Source organism: Leopardus geoffroyi, chromosome A2 (genome assembly GCF_018350155.1).
Source record: "Leopardus geoffroyi isolate Oge1 chromosome A2, O.geoffroyi_Oge1_pat1.0, whole genome shotgun sequence".
NCBI classification, from domain to species: Eukaryota; Metazoa; Chordata; class Mammalia; order Carnivora; family Felidae; genus Leopardus; species Leopardus geoffroyi.
This window is the reverse complement of record NC_059331.1, coordinates 111,581,050-111,601,756: the sequence shown is the minus strand read 5'-3', so window position 1 is coordinate 111,601,756 and position 20,707 is coordinate 111,581,050. Positions and strand designations below refer to the sequence as shown.

The 20,707-nt window shown below is 36.9% G+C and overlaps 1 protein-coding gene across 14 annotated transcripts in view; it reads right to left on the bottom strand.

Moving 5' to 3' along the window:
• Positions 1-20,707, bottom strand: part of HDAC9 (histone deacetylase 9) — a 944,501-nt gene that overhangs the window by 400,094 nt on the left and 523,700 nt on the right. For 12 of the 14 annotated variants that reach the window (XM_045495014.1, XM_045495015.1, XM_045495016.1 and 9 more), the window contains 2 exons: positions 10,832-10,963; positions 7,310-7,425 (listed from right to left, as the gene is read on the bottom strand). In XM_045495014.1, coding sequence (XP_045350970.1) covers positions 7,310-7,425; positions 10,832-10,963 — 248 coding nt within the window. The remainder of the gene's footprint in view (positions 1-7,309; positions 7,426-10,831; positions 10,964-20,707) is intronic. The other 2 variants (XM_045495020.1, XM_045495021.1) reach the window with 1 other exon arrangement.

The window sequence follows — 20,707 nt, the reverse complement described above, 5'->3', positions numbered from 1 at the left end:
AAGATAAAATGGAAATATTAAATGTATAAGTGACCACCTTTTAATACTTACAAAACAATTAATAAATAACAATTCAGTTAGATTAACAGTGTGGCACTGTGCTATGCTAGTTAGGTGCACAGAAAAATAGAAAACTAACTAATGACCTGTGAAAACTATGATAATTATAGTAGGGTTAAATCACTTCAATGGCACAGAGCAGGGTGTCAGTTTTATACCAGGCTTTGATTGGTAGCTAGGAGCATGTGACTGGAAAGAGCATGATGTTGAGAAGAGGGATATGACGGAGTCAGGTGTTGAGGCAGGGAAGGCCTACTCACATCTTAATAATGACCCTCAAAATTTTTTTCTCACCATAATAGCAATTGGAAGCCTCTCTTATGGATAATCTTTGCAATCCAGATGAATAAAATATACTGAAAAATTATATGTCTCTCAACAGAGCTATTAATTTTGCCATTGAAATCAGAAACCTGTTAGTTTCAATGAAAAGACTCAAAATCTCTTACAAAAGGAACATGGGCAAAAATTAGAAAAATACAAAATCTCAGAATGTCATAGGAATTGAGACAGGTAAAAACCATCACACATTGCTGGTGGGACTGTAGACTGGCATAGCAATTCTAATGAGTAATTCATAAAAATAAACAAATAATTACACTATACGCTGTGACCCTAAAATTATTCTGCTGGGAATTATATCTTCAAGAAATTCTCTCATTAATCTCTCACTTATCATCATTTAGGATGATGTCCACTGAAGCATGAAGTTTATTGAAGCAGTTTTTGGTGGTGAGTGAGAACTGGAGTCCATTGGGACATCCCTCTGGAGAACAGGTAGATAAAATGGAGCACTGCCCACCAGGGATTGTTACAGTGATTAAAAGCAAACTATTAGGTATATGCATCCGTAATGACATGACTAGATCTAAGAACATATACTTAGTGATAAAAATAAGAAATGGAATGAGGTTGATAACACCATGCTATTTACACTCACTAAAATTTTGGGGCACAAAGCAGAAAATACAAATGATGTAAGAGCCCATGCAAACAAAAAATACAGGAGAGAATGACTGCCTATGGGGGCAAGGGAAATGGAAGTGGGGATAGGAGATACAGAGGAAGGAAGGAAGGAAGGAAGGAAGGAAGGAAGGAAGGAAGGAAGGAAGGAAGGAATGGAGTAAGGAAGGAATGGAAAGTAGGGAGGGATGGAGGAAGGGAGGGAGGAAGAGCAATACTTTTCTGACTTTTAAGACAAAGAAGTCAACAGATGATCTTTGATTGAAAACTAGTTATGTAAATAATCACCTACTTCTTAAGAAGCTCCTAGAGAAAGGGGATGTAGAATTTTAAATTTACTACATGGTCAAAATTACCTACAATATACATGAGCATCAGATAGGGAATGTAAGTCTCTACAGAGTCTTGGTGAGGAGTAGTCTGGACTGGTGAAAATAAGTGTGGCCCCAGTGTCTTACATTTCAGCTCCATCACTCACTGGCTTATGACTGTGCAGCTAACCACCTTCCCCTGGACATCAGATCCTTTGGCACGAGACAGAAGTACCTCTGACTGGCATGATCTGGTAATATCTATGTGTAGTAGAATGGCATGCAGGAAGACATGCTTGTAAACCTCAGTCTGCTTTAGCTTTAAAAGGTCCCAGATCCCCAAATTAGACTATCTGAAAGAGAGCCACATTAAAAAAGATGGGACGCTTGGGTGGCTCAGTCAGTTAAGCACCCGACTCTTGATTTCGGCTCAGGTCATGATCTCAGGGTTAGCAAGCTTGAGCCCCGCATTGGACTCCATGCTGACAGTGTGGAGACTGCTCAGGATTCTCTCTCTCTCTCTCCCTTTCTCTCCCTTTCTCTCCCTTTCTCTCTCTGCCCCTTCCCTTGCTCGCACGCTCTGTCTCAAAACAAGCAAATAAACAAACAAACAAAAAACAACAAAAAACCCCAAACCAAATATATATATCTTAATCATTTAATACTTACTTGTAGTTTTCACAGTGATATTTTCAACAGTATTTATTTTCTATTGTCCTTTCAGATGGCAGATAGAAAATTAAAATCTCCATGTGATGAAGAAAGTTTTTAGAAATCTAAATCTCTAAGCTTTTATGTTTACTGGACATCCAAAAATATACTACTATAAAATGATATGGAGACAAAAAATATTATCATTCACCTGGGCTTCCTTTGCATTTAAAAGGCACTGCTGAAGGTCTCGTTAAAGGTCTTGCTTTACAATATTGACTCACGTTATTCCTACTAAATGATTCTTTTGTCACATCAGACTCTTTTCCCTGAAGATGGGGGGAAAGTGTTTTATCTTCTGCCATCGAAATCCATACCTCTGCACCCACTCAGGAGGAAGCATAACATTTACAGCAAATGTCACAACAACATGATGAAACAATAGGCAGAGGAGTCATGTGAGATTGGGGCAAACACAATAAGTGACATTTCAGATGATTTTAGAGTACTTAACCTTATTATTAGAATCCTTTTTAAAAAATCGTTTGAATCTGCTGGAAAAAAAATTATTTAAAAAATAGCACAGCAGAGCCAGACACTAATGTTCAAATAGAAATAAACCAGCTGCTTGGCTACTGTTAACAGAACTATCAAATAAATCTACGGACTCTAAAATAATGGTGTTGATATTCACGGAAACATTTGAACCCGCAGACCCACAGTATTAACAATAAAGTAACTAGATAGGTAAAGACATTTCTGACTAGAGCTGGAAATAGAAACTCCTGAGGTTTCAGCTCCCCAACCAAGTTTACAAATGAGTAAAACAAGTAGCTCCAACAAGCCGAGTTCAGGAGTGAGCATATGCAAGAAATAGAAGAAATGGAACAGAAGTGGTCAGAGCAGATGGAGACTCACTCTCACATGTGATTTGCTGGCTTGAAGACAAACATGCTAATGAGTTTTCCCTACTAGGAGTCAGTACTGATAACAACAACAAAAAATGAACTCGTTTCACACTTCACAATTCACTACCCACCTTCCTAACACCGATCCCTCACAACAAAGTTGTTGGAGTAGGCATGACTACCTTTCACTAGATAAAGAATCTGAGGTCAGGGCAAGTTTAGCGACTTAACCAATGATGACAAAGTAGTCGGTTTTGGAGCCAGGTTCCTGTGGAGCCTGTCGAATGGAAGACCCATACTTTCGAATTGGCTGTGCTGTTTCCTTAGCGGGGACTTATGAGTAAATTCTCCTCCTACTTCTGTCTTAACCTCCATCTAAATTATGCAGGACATGTGAATTTACAAGAGAAAAATTTTCCTTTTGTCTAAGCCTCAAGATCAGCCCGAGATACAGCATTACTTTCCTGTTTCCTAAGTAAATCCTGTAGAGTAGATCCCGTTCATTTACACGGGCTGTGAAAGAATTAGGTGGCATGCCTTTATACTTACAGGTCACAGAATAAAGGTTCATTCAAATGTACACCGTTGAACTATTTTAAAATGAAAACTCACCTGTGCTGTTTAACCAAAGATGGTAAAATAAGCCTGTTTTGCAAATGGTGAACCAAGCAATCAGCTTGGCTTTTCAAAGTGTAGTTGATGTGTATTTTTCATACCTTAAAAATATTTCTATTGATATGAAATTACACACTATTGTTAATCTTGGAAGATTTCTGTAAAAATCATACTAAACCCAAAATGATTGTTAATCAAGAATTGCTGAAAATATTTGTTTTCCTCTTTTTCTAGTGTAGGTGGAAGCATTTTGTGTAACACAGCTAGGATATTAATTTGTGGAGAGTTTCCATCTGAGTTCTGCTCTTTACCTCTCCAGTATGAATTATATTACAGACCTCTGTAAGTGCAACACAGCAGAAAACCACATGTTAGCCATCAGGGTTGAATTTTTTGTTTTGGGCCACGGAGAGGCTACCCATCAGTGCATAAAGGTCTGCCCACCTGGCCTTTTGGATCATAGTTCAGGCACACAATTAATTCATTATGAAGTAAGTCACTGCTTGCTTTTGAACTAGTCTTTCCAGCTTTGGAGGTGAATGTCCTGTCACTGACCTGAAGAAAAACCTCTACTCTTTCAAACTCCATTAAATCACATTTCCTTCTGTTTTTTTTTTTTTTTTTTTTTAAATGGTGGGGGTAGAAGGAAAAGTTTGTAACAGAATACGTTCTATAAGTAGCTGAAAAGTGAGGGCACTCTAAACAGATATTTGTGACAATAAAGGCTTTATGAATATAAAAGAATTAAGACAGTATAAACAAATTTCTTTAATTGTCATTCTTCAATGTATATTATTTTGAAATTTAAATATAGGGTGGCATAATTTGGGACACTCAATTTAATTTAACAGGTCATAAAAAGTTTGAAGAGAAAATCTCACCAAAATTTTCCATTTACTTCCAACCTCACAATTATATATTTTTTGGTTGTTCTTTTATGGTGTACTAAGTACTGTGTGTGTATATATATATATGTATATGTATACATATATATATATATATATATATATATACACACACACACACACACACACACACACACACACACACACAAAATACTTAGAGGAATGAGGAAGAAACATATATTCTTTCATTATATATATATATCCATATATATATATATGGATGCATATACATATATTCTCTCATTATACATATATTATAATTATATATATATATAATATATATATAGTTAGTAACAAACCATGTCTCTCCCCATACTCCCCACCTTCCCCCCTCCAGAGAAATAACCATCATGCTAAATTGTGTGTTCATCACAACATTAATCTGTGTAAAATACACTTTTGCTGCATATACTTTCCCAATCAAGATATTGTACTGCTGTTTCTGAACCTAATAAAATACTCTCATGCTGTAAGTGGTCTTCTGCACTTTTTAGCACTAACAATGCATTTCTAAGAATCATACATGCTGTTTAATGTAGTATAGTGTGTCATTGTTTTTTTGAAGGGCACAAAATTCATCCAGAGCCGATTTAGAATCCAGACCCTTTAGTGCTGAGAATCACATTCCTCAAATTTAAAGGAAATGGAAATCTAAAGTTTTTAGAAATGTCTGTGACCAAGTTGTTCTTTTCCTGGAAACTGATTAAAGGGTCACAGAAAACTGACCAATATTGAGATATAAATGCATTAAAACAAATACAATACCTCAGCCAATAGTTCAAGAATCCCACTTATATCTATGATAACAAACACATGTGAAGAACTTACTCTATCTGGTATCACATTTTAGAAAGGAAAATGAAAAAAAGAAAGAGGGACAGCAGGATGGTGAGACACAAGAATAGATGAAGAATCTGGAGATAATGTCAAGGCCTGAATTGTTATTCTTCAGATAGCTTTCAGGTAATCATAAGCAAGAGAGATGCTATCTCTTCTGCCCATTTTCCTTGGAAAACTGAGAGAAACTTTTGAAATCTAGAATGCAGGTGTATTCTTCTAGAGAAGATATATATTTGCTTTTCCAGACACTTAGGGGCCCTAACAAATCCGGGGTACTTTAAACCAAATTAACAGTTTGAGGTTATACAAATTTGGGATACAACTCCATGCAAGTACTAGCTTCTGGTGAAAACTTCTCAGGAAGAAATTCTGTCCCTGTATCCAGACACTTCTGGTGGCAGGGGTGAGGAGCTCACCAACATAGCATAGATACGGACTTTTGAAATTCCAGCTTAATATTTCATGTTAGATTATCCTCCTTGGTCAGTACTGAGCTTTGCCTTCTTTCTCTTGAGTTTTGTGAGGCCCTAAAAACCAAAACTCAAAACTGAAGTATACAAATGTCCTCAGAGCAAAAGTGACTTCACTGGTTTCAATCCTTTGCTTATTAGGCATAGCCTCTGGTTTTCTGCCTTCAATTATATTGTAGCCTGATTTTACAATTTATAAATAATGTGTGATAAGTATATGGGTGCGTGTGCGTGCGTGCGTGCGTGTGTGTGTATGAAATTACAAAGACACAGATATTGGCATAATGTACTGAAGACATTTCTATCAGTCAGGCTAACTATCCAAAATCAACTGGGATGTCTCAGGAAATAGCAAAGAAAGTTCCCTATAAGTGTTTTAGTGGAAGTTTGATAATCACACACCAGGAAATATACATGATCCAAGAATCTGATATTTGATCAGTCTCTTTCAGCCCTCAGTTACCATGACTCTTATAAAATACAAGGGAAGAAACATGTACAGTTATATATGAGATGTTACTGTATAGCCTTCCCTGCATGGAGCAATTCATGGTAAGGAGGAATTATAATAACAGAAAAGAAAAATCAAGAGTTTCAGTCAATTGATGGGGTCTTTTGGGGGTGCCTGGATGGCTTAGTTGGTTAAGCATGAGACTCTTGATTTCAGCTCAGATCATGATCTCACATCTTAAGGTTAATGAGTTCCAGCCCCACGTAGGGTTTTGCTTTGATGGTGCAGAGCCTGCTTGGGATTCTCTCCGTCTCTTTTCTCTCTGCCCCTCCCCTGCTTGTGTGTGCTCTCTATTTCTCTTCCTCTGAAATAAATAAACAAACTTAAAAAAAAATTGATAGTGTCCTCAAAACAGCCTATTTCATAAGAATGGCTATTAATAGACAGTTGCCTTTGCTTAGCCTAATGCCAAAACTACATAGAAAAATTCTTGTTGACTCACAATTTTATTTTCCTCTATTTTTACATCATTGGTTTCAATAAATTATGTGTTGAAAAATGTTATTAGGGTTGACTGCATGAATTCAGATCAATTTCCTTTAATATTTCATTCTTCAAAAACAGAGTTCATATCTTATTCATCTTTATATTCCCATTCCCAGGAAAAATGGCTGGCACTTAGTAGGTCCTCAGTAAATGTTTGCTCAGTTGAGCCCTATGTTCCTCAGCTGGAATACTCCTTCCTTTTTTCATCACTCACCAGGGAGAACAAACCTACTTTGACAGGCTGTTCTACTGAGAGATTTTCATAAGGTTGTTTTTGCATATTTATGGGTCTACCCCCATCAGAATAAAAACAAACATAATAGTACTGAGCTGCACAACTGCTGGGCAGTGTATACTCTGTATCACTAAAAGGTTTTTTTTGAGGATTACATTTCAACATTTTCAAACCCTGATTGCCATCCAAACTTTGTAAATAAGATCAAGTTTATTCAATTCCATATATTATAAGCCTACAGAAAAATAGCTAAGAACAGGTGGCTTTAAAGTTCGGTTCAGAAATCTCACTTTGTTTTACAAGGCTCATCAAGGATCTAATTTTTAAAAGAACCAAAATAATAAAGAGCCTTACCTCAGCATGAGGAGTAGGTGGCAAAACTGAAGTCTCATTTTCAGTAACATTACCGGTTGGCCCATTGTTTGGTGAGCTGGGGCCAGACCCTGGAGAGCTGCTACTGACTGAGGATTCTGAAAAACATTGTGAAGCACAAACAGATCCATGAAAAACATACAAAGATGAGCTTTAGTTATACTCTAAGTAACATACAGCACAGAACACTCTTTTCTTTCCCTATGGGAATGACAAGCACCATTTCAGTACATTAAAAAACAAAAACAAAAACAAAAACAAAAACAAAAACCTGTGGAAACTTTTGAAACATTTCTGAATTTTCTTACCACTTTTCTCCCTTTGTTTTCACTGTTAAAAATACAACCCAGTACTCAATAATTTCTAGAAAAGTAAGGATATCCACTTAGAGATCATTATAGAAGTTTTTGATGAAAAAAAATAAAGAAGTTCTTTGGTAGAAATTCTGAAACACATCTTTCTCACTGCCTTTCTGTCTATATATTTTGCTTACATTTTGATTAATTTGCTCTTTATCTTTGATTCTTTCTTATTTGCTGTTTTTTGTTTTTAATTTTTTTTAACATTTATTTATTTTTGAGAGACAGAGAGAGGCAGAGTATGAGCAGGGGAGGGGCAGAGAGAGAGGGAGACACAGAATTTGAAGCAGGCTGCAGGCTCTGAGCTGTCAGCACAGAGCCCGACGTGGAGCTCGAACTCACCAACTGTGAGATCATGACCTAAGCCGAAGTTGGTCGCTCAACCGACGGAGCCACCCAGGCACCCCTTTGCTGTTCTTTTAATGAGAAAAATACACATTAAAAAAATACTTCAAGGAGCTTCGTCTCCCCTAGACTCCTAATTCTTGTCCTTCCTTGTGTGACTACTGTTTTCTCATTAATGTCTCATTTTCATATCTAGTCTTTAAAAACAAAAAAAAAGTTATTTTCTTATATCTGCCTTGTCATTTTAAACCTATATTATTTATATCTTGTGTGTGATATTCAGACCAAAGTATTTCCTTATTTAGAAATCACTGCCATGAGCACTAGAACTCAAGGCAGCAAACAAATGCCGCTACAGGATTCTACAACATTGTACTGGATGAGCTGTGGAAGGGGAGGCAGCAACTGATATTTTGGGATCACTGAGAAAGTCTCAGAAAATAAGTGATATTGCACCTGGTGCTTGAAGAGAAGTGGTTCATGATACGCAGGCAACGGAGAAGAAGGGAGTGGAGGAGAAGGCATCACAGGCATGGGGATGTGCCAAGGCTTAGAATTTTAAAATAACATGGCTTTGGTGGAAAAGGGGCAGAAAACTCTGGAATTTAAAAAAGAGGGAGATGGCAAGTCATTCCCATGTCAATTATTGGGAGGAAAGGGGGCATAGGTTTGGAAACAGCATGCACTTGAACCTGTGTCATGGGGAAGACAGATGTACAGATGTGAGAACAGCAACGTCAAGTTAACTGCTATGATGCTATGAAGTCTCTGCCTAGATAGTAAAAGTAATTAGTATTAAGTTTCAAACACAGCTCATCCCAGTTACATGAAAGCTGGCAGAAGAAGGGGGAGGAGTACAGGTGACTAAAGCTGTCTGTCTGGTAGTCCAGATCCCCCAAAGACATTTAGAATAAGTACAACATACTAGTTTAAAAAAAAATCTACCAAAGTGTCCACAAGTCCTAGCTCACTGAGCAGAAATGTGTGTCTAAAAAACATACAAGTCTCTCTTTGAAAACACATTATTTCCTCAGATGAAAGGGGCAGTCATTATCTCACAAAATTAGGGAGGGAAAAATATGGTATTTCAAAAAAAAAAAAAAAAGAATGAAAGAAACTTGAGCAAAACTCCAGCAAATCATAACCCCTTTAAGTTAGAATTAATCATTATCCAGATTGGTATTGAGCAAAACTCTGCTGCAATATGGCAAGTTACTGTGGGGGAAAAGTTACAATCAAGACAAGATCATAAATAGAAAAGAACTTTGGGTTATATAAATATTACCTTAGAGAATCAGATTCTAAAGCGAAAACAAACAAAAAAAGCAAAGCAATGTATATGTTTTTCTTGTTTCTTCAGGTTTTCCTGTTATGAGGTAGCATATTCTCTCCAATTAGAAAAATCACTCATATCTACTTGCATTAGACAATGATATTTTCATCTTCTTTACATTCATGAAAACAGATTCACTCCCCAACACCCCAAACCCACTAAGTCCCTCTATTATAAAAACTTAATTAAGATTTTTATTTATGTAAGTACAAATATGCATTCTGAAAAAGAAAGTCTGTAGCGCCGAATTTAGAATTGTCCAAATTAGTGATGATATTTGATATTAAAAATAAGTATAAACTTTACTATTTATTTATTTAACAGGTCTTATCTGTCAAGGAAAAAGTTTCCAATAATACTTTATTTGGATACACATATTAATCTATCAGGATTGCATAGGAGATGACGCATCTTTTTTTTCCTAAATAACCTGCCAAACTACCAAGTCACATTAGTATTCTGTATTTTTCACCTCCACCACCTTTGCCCTATTGTCTCCCCAAACTGCACACTATGATGGCCACAGGAGATACAGACAAGTCATTTTTAAAAATTATTATCCTTACCTGCTAAGGATAAGATCTGATCTTGGAGGAATAATAGCAACTGACTAGATTGGTATAACCATGGAAAAAAAAAAATGGTTGCAAATGACCACTTCTTTACTGATGCAACTGAAGGAAATGACCAGATACAATGCATAGCTCCAAGTAGGTACTCAGTAAACAGTAGTCCATACTATTACTTTGGCTAGCCTTTTTGGTTCTCATATCCCTAGGTCCTCTCTAATTTCAGACCAGGTCCAACTGGGACTAGAAAGCTTTGTAAGACATCAGGTTGAATTTCCTAACCTGTTCACCCCACCACTAACCAGGCAGCTAAAAAAATAAGAACTCTTCCATTTGAGACTAGTGAAAATGACAGTTTCTTTCCCTTCCTAAAAGGCAATATATCCCCCTCCTGCCATAAGTCCCAGTTCACTAGTAAACACATAAAGTCATTTATGAGTTCTGTAAATTTGTTGAAAAGTCAAGGTTTTGCTGTTCCACATAGTTTAATTTTCCCAGATGCATTTTGTACATTCATGTCTGAGTATGGTGGAAGTGTTCTTCTTGGACCTCCCTCTGCTCATTTCTGATCAAATTTCATTAAAAGTTATATTCTTCTAGTTGGCATTCCTAAAACGGACTGCCTGTTTCTGAAAAGATTAAGGTGAGCTTTGGCATTCCCTAGTTACGCCTAGATTGACACATAGTTCTGTTTTTCATTCATTTCCTATTTAACACAGTTGGTGAATGCATGGCAGGGTTTACTGAACTACTTGTGAGTTTTCAATATAATTTCCTTTCAAGAAATGTTTCTCCTCAAAATAACTTTAATATGCAACAGCCATGTTTATTCTAAACTATTTATTTTCATTCCTCCTACCAGCATTTTTTAGTGTATGTCTGCCCAGTCCTCAATTACCTGTCACCTCAAACATTCGCTTCTTGAATGAAGTGACAACATTTCCATCCTTCCGCCTGAGTAAGGGGCTGCTTCTCCTCTCTGCCACTTTCTGTTTTAACCTGGACCGCACCTTCAAGTTGGGCTCAGAGGCTGGGGATTGAGACAAAGAAAATAGATAAAAATTAAAAAATAGAGAGCCAGCTGCTCCTGTGTATAAAAAACGGCTCACCCTTTTCTTGGTTCCTTCTCATCTCAAATTAAAATTCCAACCATGTAAAATAAGGCATTAACTCTAAATGAATGAAACAGACAAATATAGTAATTATTTTTATGAAATGTGCAAAATGTTTTCTTACTTCTCTAAATATGAAGTGAAAAAAGAGTAAAAATATAAAGTTTTCTACTTATTTTATCTGACAGAATTGGGATTGCTGGGAGGTTTAATCATTAAATATGTTTGGGTCAGAGTAAGATTTATTATACGTCATTGTCAGCTCTTTTAATTCTCCCAAGGGTGAAACGCAATACCACAAAAACAGTACCCTGATGTGATTTTAGAGACTCTGGCCTGACTTCTGGTAATAAGAAGACACCTCTGTAGCATATAATTTATGTCTAATTCTGATTCCTGGAATATTTCTTTGTCGGTAGTTTCTAACCTGATATCCTGAGAAAATATACTTGGTATATTAACACCAAACCAAGAAGAATCATGAATAAAACTTTCTACACATTTAGTATACAATCAAATAGGAAGAAAGGGTGGCCAAGCCTTAGATTTGAAAGTTCCGAGTTAGGTTATATGTTCCAAAGTACAAATGCACATTATACATTAGTATACATACATTAGTATTTCTTTGGTTAAACTATTCTAGGTAGTGACGTTCTCTAATTTAGTAAATATGTATTAGGCTTCTACGTAATTATACTCTAGAAGAATGGGAACACTGGATTGAGCCCCTATGTAGTACAAGTCAGTGATGGTAACGAAAATGGTGATGACGTTGATGATGACAGTTATGAAAAGAGTGTTTCCAACGACAACTAACATTCATGTAGTGATTCCCGTGTTCACTACTGTTGTAAACACTTTGTTAATATTAACTTGTTTAACCATAAGAAAAAATCTATATGGGACAGATTCTATTTATACCTTGATTAGATTAATGAGGCAACAAACACAGAGAGGGTAAGTAACTTGCCCAAGGTCTCAGAGGTAAAAAGGGATGACACCATGATCTGTACCTAGATAATCTAGATCAAGTCTATTCTTCTAAATACCAAAATATTTCTGCTCCACCCTTCCTTGTATATGAACATGATAACAATTATAAACCTTTTCCCAAAGCATTACTAATATCTGCATTAGATATGATGGTATCATGCAGCTAGAGTTTTCGGTGAGTGAAATGTTTTCTTTGAAGGAATTTTATATTTTTGCCTGACTGCAAAGTGTGTCAAAGTAAAACTTAACAATCTTTTCTTTCTTATCCCTCTTTATTATTGATTTGTTTTTATGTTTAGACTTCAAATATCTACATGTTCATTTTGTCTTTTTGTTTTCTGTTTCCCTTCTCTGCAGCTTGATGTTGGATGAAGAACCCCTACATTTTAGCTTTACTTGGAATGAGCTTGATGAAATAGGAACTTGAAAGAAATATCCACTTATAAAAATAAAACAAGTTAATTTTTTTGTGTTATATACCTGATTTTATGGCCGAAAACCCTGAAAAGGTAGCGATGGGTGGCTTGAAAGTATTGCAAAAGTAGAAAATGAAAAAGGGGGTAGGCAGAAAGCAGGACTGAGAACAAGAAGCTCAGTGCCGGAGCCCTGATATGTACCATTTCCTGGGGCCCCCACCTTGAGGCAAAGGAGGTAAACAGTTTGGGTAAAGGATTAAGGTTCTTCCAGACCTTCCAGGAGTTGTCAGTCCACTTTATCTTAGTGGAGAAGTCTGAATTTGAATTACTAGCATCTGATTCAACCAGGATTAAAGGGAGAAAATAAAACTGTATTAATTCACTTAGATATGTTTCCCTGTACATGTTTATTTTTAAATTCCTTTAAAACACCAATTGTTGTCTCTAAAAAGCTGTAAGTTAATAAATATATTCATCTGAAACCTAGAAAGGAAGAAATGAGGAATCTCTATGTACTAACTCTTATTGCTTTCCACTGTGGCCTTGCTTATAACCTGAAGACAAAAAATTACAGATTCTCAGACTTTGATCTAGACATGCCTTGATGATGAAATCTAAGTATAAAATGCTACCGATTGACTGGCTCTTCAGGGGAAGACTATCAATTGATTAATCACTTTAAAGGATGGAGTAGGAAATGCACTATGTTTTCAGTGAGAAGAGGTGAAGTCCACTTCCCAGCTATGGGATATTCAGTAAGACTCTAGTACTCTCTGAGCCTGGCTCTTCATTTCTGAAGCATAAAAATCTAATACTTCCTTTATTTTAGAGCTATGGCCACCTGATTAGATACCTGAAAATAACTGTGAAGATCTAGATGAATGCAAGGGAAGGAAAGATTTATGGAACTTTCATTACTGCTACTACTGCTAAGGATGGCAGGAATGACCCAGTCAGAACTGGGTCCCCACTCTCCTGATTTTCAGTCCAGCCCCCTTCTCTCTCCTAACACACAGCACCAGTTGGGGCCGAGTTTCTGCAATCAAGACTAAAATGTGCCAAAAAGCTTGGAAAAAAAGCATATGCCATTTAAACATTCTACATGAAACCTAGAATTCCGTAAGCTTTTCAGGGAAAAGAAAATGATTTGCCAGGTCAGCACATAGCTTTAATTCCTATGTTTGTTTCAGAGTGGGCTGGATATACAGTTCTAAAATTTCTTTCAAAGGTCGACACAAAAAAAGTGAACACCAGACTAGGAATGAAAACTGGGTTCTGGTCTTGTAGCTATCAGCTACTAAAATCAATAACCTTGAATAATTCCCAGTCTCTGAATGTCAGTTCATTTATGCAAGTCAGCTATAGATTACTAGTAGGGAATGGAGTACATTGGCTTTGGGTGAATTACTTTGTATCTTTAAACCTCAGTTTTTCATGTTAAAATGGGGACAGTTTTTTTTTTCCCCTCCATGTGCCCCAATAGACTCCATTTTACATCTTTGTCTCAGCTCATAAGGCTGAGTACTGGGGTTGCCTCACTCTAGACCTTTGCTGGTTTTATTTCCTTTGGGCTCATCTATGGGTAGGACTGGTTAGTGATAAAGGATTAAGGAGGAGGGAGGGGCCAGGGTATCCTCTGGTCTCTCTGCCTCAGTGTTGCATCACTGGCTAGAGTTTTGTTTCTTTCTGATTTCATCTCCCTCGAGAGGCTTCTGCTCCATGGTTCCAGCTTTCCCAGCACTGCAGAAACATTATTTCCTCTCCTTGCTTTTTCAACCCTAGGGGTGGGAATCGTTTCTGGCTGCTATTTTCTGGGTGCCTCAACATCCCTAAGCAGTTGTAAAGGACTCCTTTCATAAAAGTCTATGACCAATATTGTGAACGTTCTGTTTCCTACCAAGACTCTGATTAACCAAGTCCCACGTACTCTGCCAAGTTTTTGTAGAATTAAATTAAATCATGCTCAGTAAAGGATAAACCAGTGCTTCTCAGTCAGGGAAGATGTTAACACCATGGGACAATTGGTAATGTGTGGAGATATTTTTGATGGTCAGTATGGAGTATAGCTGTTGGGAATCTAGTGGGTAGAAGCCAGAGATGCTGCTAAACATCCTACAACGTACAGGACAGATCCCAGAACGAAGAGTTATCTGGACTCAAATGTCTATACTGCCGAGTGTGAGAAACCCTGGGGTAAGAATCTGTAAATGGCAGTTGTTAATGACTATGCTACACTGCGATGATCAAAGGAGATAATACTCTCTGTTAGACATTCTCAAAGAGGATGTGGAAGAGTAAGAAAAGATCATTAGAAATCAGGGAGTACTATACATCACTTGAAAATAATCAAGTGTTCACTATATTTTTATACTTAGAAATTTATTTCAAAACATTTTTAATACCACTGGTATTTCTATAGAAAGCAAAACAAGTCAACTTCATGTAGAAAGATGTAATTCTCAATTTTTGGTAGGATACTGCTTGAAGCATTGTGATATTTTTATCTTTATCAGCTGAGGACATAGCTTTTAGTTTTTTTGGTTTTTTTTATAGTTTATTTTTTTGAGACAGAGAGACAGAGAGACAGAGAGAGAGAGTGCCAGTTGGGGAGGGGCAGAGAGAGAGGGAGACTTAGAATCCAAAGCAGGCTCCATGCCGACAGCAGAGAGCCTGATGAGGCTCCTGGGGCTTGTGGGGCTCATACTCAAGAACCGAACCTTCAGATCATGACTTGAGCTGAAGTCAGAAGCTTAACTGACTGAGCCACCCAGGCGCCCCAAGGACATAGCTTTTTAAAAACTAGGAATCACTGATATTCAGTAAGTGCAACATAAATTTATTTTTTCAAAATATACAATACACTGGGGTGTCCTGGGTGGCTTATCGGTTAAGTGTCCAACTTCAGCCCCAGATCACGACCTCACAGTTTGAGAGTTCGAGCTTACTTCAGATCCTCTGTCCCTCCCCCCCACCTCTCTGCCTCTCCCCGACTTGTGCACGTGTGCACATGTGTGTCCACATGCTCTCTCTCTCTTAAAAATAAATATTACAAAATATACACAACGTAAAACTTTTCTAAATAAAGGTCCATATGCACTAGTTCTAGTAAAAACTTTCATCTGTATTTCAATACTGGTTTTGAGTCACCAGAGTCACCAAAGACATTAGTATCTCAGTGGTAAGGATGAAGGATGAAATGATAGATAACCATCATTTAGTCATTGCAATGCTTTATAAGCTCACTCCTCATATTTCAGAAGCCCACACACCAAAGCTCAGCATGATATATACCCAAGGCGTAGAATTAATGATCTATTGTGCTGACTCAGTTTGCAGTTAGAGTTAATTCCATTTTTAATGCTCTGGTCTCCCCAAAGGCCGAAGATTTCCATTCCAGTGACTTGCTAATGGGATGCTAATCCTCAAGAGCCCAGAAAGAGATCACTAACTGGGGAGACATTCTGCTTGTATCTCAATGTATTTCATGCCTAGTTGCACTAATTGCCTTTCTATTTTTACCCCATACCCATCACTCTCTACATCTCAATTAATCACAGAAACAGAAGGCAAGTTTTTTAGTGTGTGTGCCCATCTGAATGCATGTGTCTGCTGAGAAGAAAACCTTGCATGAAAAATTGATTATCATTATTTAAATGAAAACAATCAATATTAAAATTAAGAGGACAGACCTAAAACCTTTTATTCTTTTCACTTAAAAGAAATTAAAAAGGGAACAAAATGAAACAGAAAACATGTGCAAGATGCTTCATGAGCTAAATGTATTTCAATTCTTTCTTTTCATACATGGTGCGGAATGAACTTAGGGGTGGCAGGGTTTGAGAACAAACAACAGGAAAGAAAGAGTAAAGCTAGGTAGCAGAAGCACAGGTTAAAAAATTAGGATTCCAATAGTAACTGACAAAGCCCAGACTTATCATTTCACTACAGCTTGTTTTATGTGAGTGTGAGGGTGTAATTTTTGCACACTTACACACACATACAGACATGGAAAGTATTTTTCGCAGAAGCAAAGAGGTCTCCAACAGAAAAAGATCAGACTCAGATTTTACTGCTAACTTTTCATGTACTAATTGCAACCATGGGTGAGTTCTCTGATCTCCGTGAATCATTTTAGTATCTACTACAGAGTGGTAATGATGCCTACCGTACATCATGGTGGATGATTAAAGGGGTGGAATACAGTACATAGCTCAACTGGCTGGCTGTCACAAAAAAAGTTGTTCAACTGACAGATGTTGAATAAATGAATGTTTTTTTTTTTTTTTTTTAATTTTTTTTTTTTTTTTTTTTTCTTCAACGTTTATTTATTTTTGGGACAGAGAGAGACACAGCATGAACGGGGGAGGGGCAGAGAGAGAGGGAGACACAGAATCGGAAACAGGCTCCAGGCTCTGAGCCATCAGCCCAGAGCCCGACGCGGGGCTCGAACTCACGGACCGCGAGATCGTGACCTGGCTGAAGTCGGACGCTTAACCGACTGCGCCACCCAGGCGCCCCAATAAATGAATGTTTAATGTAGTCTATATGTAAGACTAAGAGAAACTTAAAATAAAATAAAAAGACAAGTAGAAGGATAGAGAGCTACAACTGGTTTACTGCCTTTGCCTATTGCAATGTTACCTATAAAAACAACAAAAATAGTAATTATCCCTTTTCTGATCTTTTACTCAGTATATTTAAATCCACTTTTTTGGGGGGCACCTGGGCGGCTCAGTCGGTTGGGTATCCAACTTTGGCTCAGGTCATGATCTCACGGCTGGTGAGTTCGAGCCACGCATCAGGCTCTGTGCTGACAGCTCAGAGCCTGGAGCCTGCTTCAGATTCTGTGTCTCCCTCTCTCTCTGCCTCTCCCCTGCTTGTGCTGTCTCTCTCTCAAAAATGAATAAAGATTTAAAAAAATAAATAAAATAAAAGCAATTTTTTGTTGGTAATTGACTACATATTTTTTCAATATTTTTACTTACCTGTTTATAATTTTTTTTTTCATTTTTTAATGTTTATTTTACTTTTTAGAGAGAGAAAAAGAGGGGGAGAGAGAGAGAGAAAAAAGTGTGATTGGGGGAGGTCATGACCTGAGCTGAACCCGGACGCTCAACCGACTGAGCCACCCTGGCGCCCTTATAATTTCTACTTTATTTAGTTTCTGTCTTAAATACATCACCATCTACTAAGAATGATGCTTTCTGTGTGCACTTTGTCCTTATTCCCTTTTAATCCTAAATTATGAACATTCTTTACACCAATAATTTAGACAAAAATTCAATACCACGTATCATGGTATACAGATGTTCTTCATTCTCATTTGAAATGATCATAAGGATAAAAGGAAGAAATTTCCATTGAGTGATGGCCAATAATACTATTAATTAAGAGCGCCTGGGTGATTCAGCCGGTTAAGCACCCAACTCTTGATTTCAGTTCAGGTCACGATCTCATAGGGCTTTGCAACGACAGCACGGAGCCTGCTTGAGATTTTCTCTCCGCCCCCCAACCCCGTACACCCACTTGCGCACACCCTCTCTCTCCAAATAAATAAATGTTTAAAAAACAATACTATTTAGACAATAATTATCAATCAAAATTTAGTACTAGATTAATATATGTCTTCATACTAATGAATATTTGAGATATTCAACAATTTTACCTGCACTGCATGTTTAGCACTGAAATTACAAGTGAAGGTGAGACTTCTGTTGCCAACTTCAGATTCCTTCTCTGGCATTGTCATTCTTCCCTGCTGTACTAGATCTGCGTACTTGTTCACCCAGCCTCTCTCTCTGCTGGATTTCTCTTGCTCTCTCCCAGCCACAGGGCTACCTTAGGAGCTGCCATATTCTAATACTCTGTCACTTGGAACCAAGGACATAAAAGCTAACATTCATTCACTCTCTTCTGAATGTCCTTTAGGAAGATTAGGTTTCCTGCCTGAGTCACTTCTCCCTTTCAGGGTAGCATTGTAAGAATCCATTCCATGTGAACTGTTCAATTAAGTAATCATTCCAATTATGAAAAGATACTTTGGGGAGATAGAAAATTCTCTAATCTAGTTTATCTGAAGATCTAGGTTACTCTAATTAAAACTTTTCATAATTAGACAAAGGCTATGTACTTGCAAAGTCAGCATTCAGAATAATACTACAAATCTAACACAACTTATATTTTTGGCTCAAATAATACAGATTTTTAATGTTATGAGTCAGATTTTGTACATTTTTATGTCAGGAGCAAAGTTTCTAATCTAACTCTTTCTAACTGTAACCATTTAATGGTATATAATTCATTCATATGAGTTTTAAAAAAAAATCATTTCTTTGGTAATTTTAACTTCTAATAACTAGCCACACTTACGGTAATTTATGAATGCAATTCCCTGAAGAAATTATAATACTATTCTTTTTGATTCAGAAATATTATTGTCAACATCTATCCATCTTCTTATTGGGAATATACCAAATATATCTGTTTGTTAAAAAGGATTATTCTCTTTCAAAAAGCATATTGGTATATGTTATGCACATTAGTCAATTTGCAGTGTGGTCTTCTGAAGTGTTTATTTTATAACAACATTTATTGCTGTCTTCTGATTATATAGGTCATACATGTTCAATATTTTTAGAAATGGGGCAAATTGAGTTTTGCCTGCTAATATGTTTCTTTTGTGTTTTGTATATAAAAATATTTGAAAATGAGAATCAAATTATATTTATGATGGCATACTGTTTGTTCACTTAATAATGCATTACAAGTCTTTTCACAGGCAATTATATATTCTTTAAAATAATTCCATTTATTCTGTTTTTCACTCAAAAATCTATTATGAATCTTTCCCCAAGTAGCTATGTATTCTTTTAAAAACACATTATAAGGGTGTACCATATGTTATGTAGTCACATTCACATGTGAGTATGCAATATTTTGTTTAAACATTTGATAACTGGATGGTTAGGTGATCTACAGTGTTGCTTGGAAAGACCGCACCAGTGGCACGCATTATTGTGAACCTACGTTCGCACTTGTGAGTATTTCCTTCCATCAGTGTAAACAGGAATTTAATTCTTAGGCTCCTCACAATTGAAAATAACAACACTGGGCGCCTGGGTGGCTCAGTCTGTTAAGCGTCTGACTTCAGTTCAGATCATGATCTCATGGCTCCTAAGTTTGAGCCCTGCGTCGGGCTCTGTGCTGACAGCATGCAGCCTGGAGCCTGCTTCGGATTCTGCATCTCCCTCTCTCTCTTTGCCCCTCCCCGTTTGTGTTCTGTCTCTGTCTCTCTCTCAAAAATAAATAGACATTTTTTTTTTTAAAAAAGGAAGAAAGCAACAACCTTATTATTATAAAAATTATCAATGGGCATACAGGGCAAAGAGTATTATTAAGTCCTACGAAGCAGCTCAGAGAAGTTGGAAAAACATATGGAGGTCCTGGTAACAGGAATGTGGTCCAGGATGGGGAGGTTGTTAGCCCTGCATGGGCATTTTCCCATAGCACTCATAGATGCTTCATATTGTCAGCCAGAGCAGGCATTCTAAAACTCAAAGGCCCAGGACAAGGCACTCAGTTTCTTCTTCTATCTAAGAGCAGTACTCTGCACTGAATACTGTACCCTTTTTTACACCAGTGTTTCTTCTGAGTGCCTGGTGCTTACCTGGCTTCGTTAGCACTTAGTGGAAATGGATGAATAAATGAATACAAAACTTGCTACTCAATGCTAGATTTAAGAAAAAAAAATACTAGGACAAACAAAGGAGAAAATAACAATTTTCCTTGAATTTTTAGGACATTTAAAGTACAAATTCCCATTTTTAAGGAATAAGATAAGATACTTTAATCAAACAATAGGATTCTGGACAAAACAAATTATAATTTATACAATATTTCATCATTTTTTTATAGTTAAAATGAAAACTTTCTATTTAGTTGGGTCCATTGTTTAATGTCATTTAATTAAGATTCTATTGAGTAACAATACTGATAACATATGCAAGTTCCATGAGGGCTGGGAATGGGTACAGTTATGTTTCCATTGCTTATTCAGTACTTATGCAATACCTACCACATAGAGTAAATCTGTAAGTTATTTATTGAACGAATGAATGAATCAATGAATGTGAAAAAGTGTGTGTTAAACACTGAGGCAACTGCCTCATCAATAAAATAGAAAGCCTTTTCCTCCTAGGTACTCAAGGTCTAACAAAAATGAATGACAGACTGTGATCAATGCCATGCTATAAG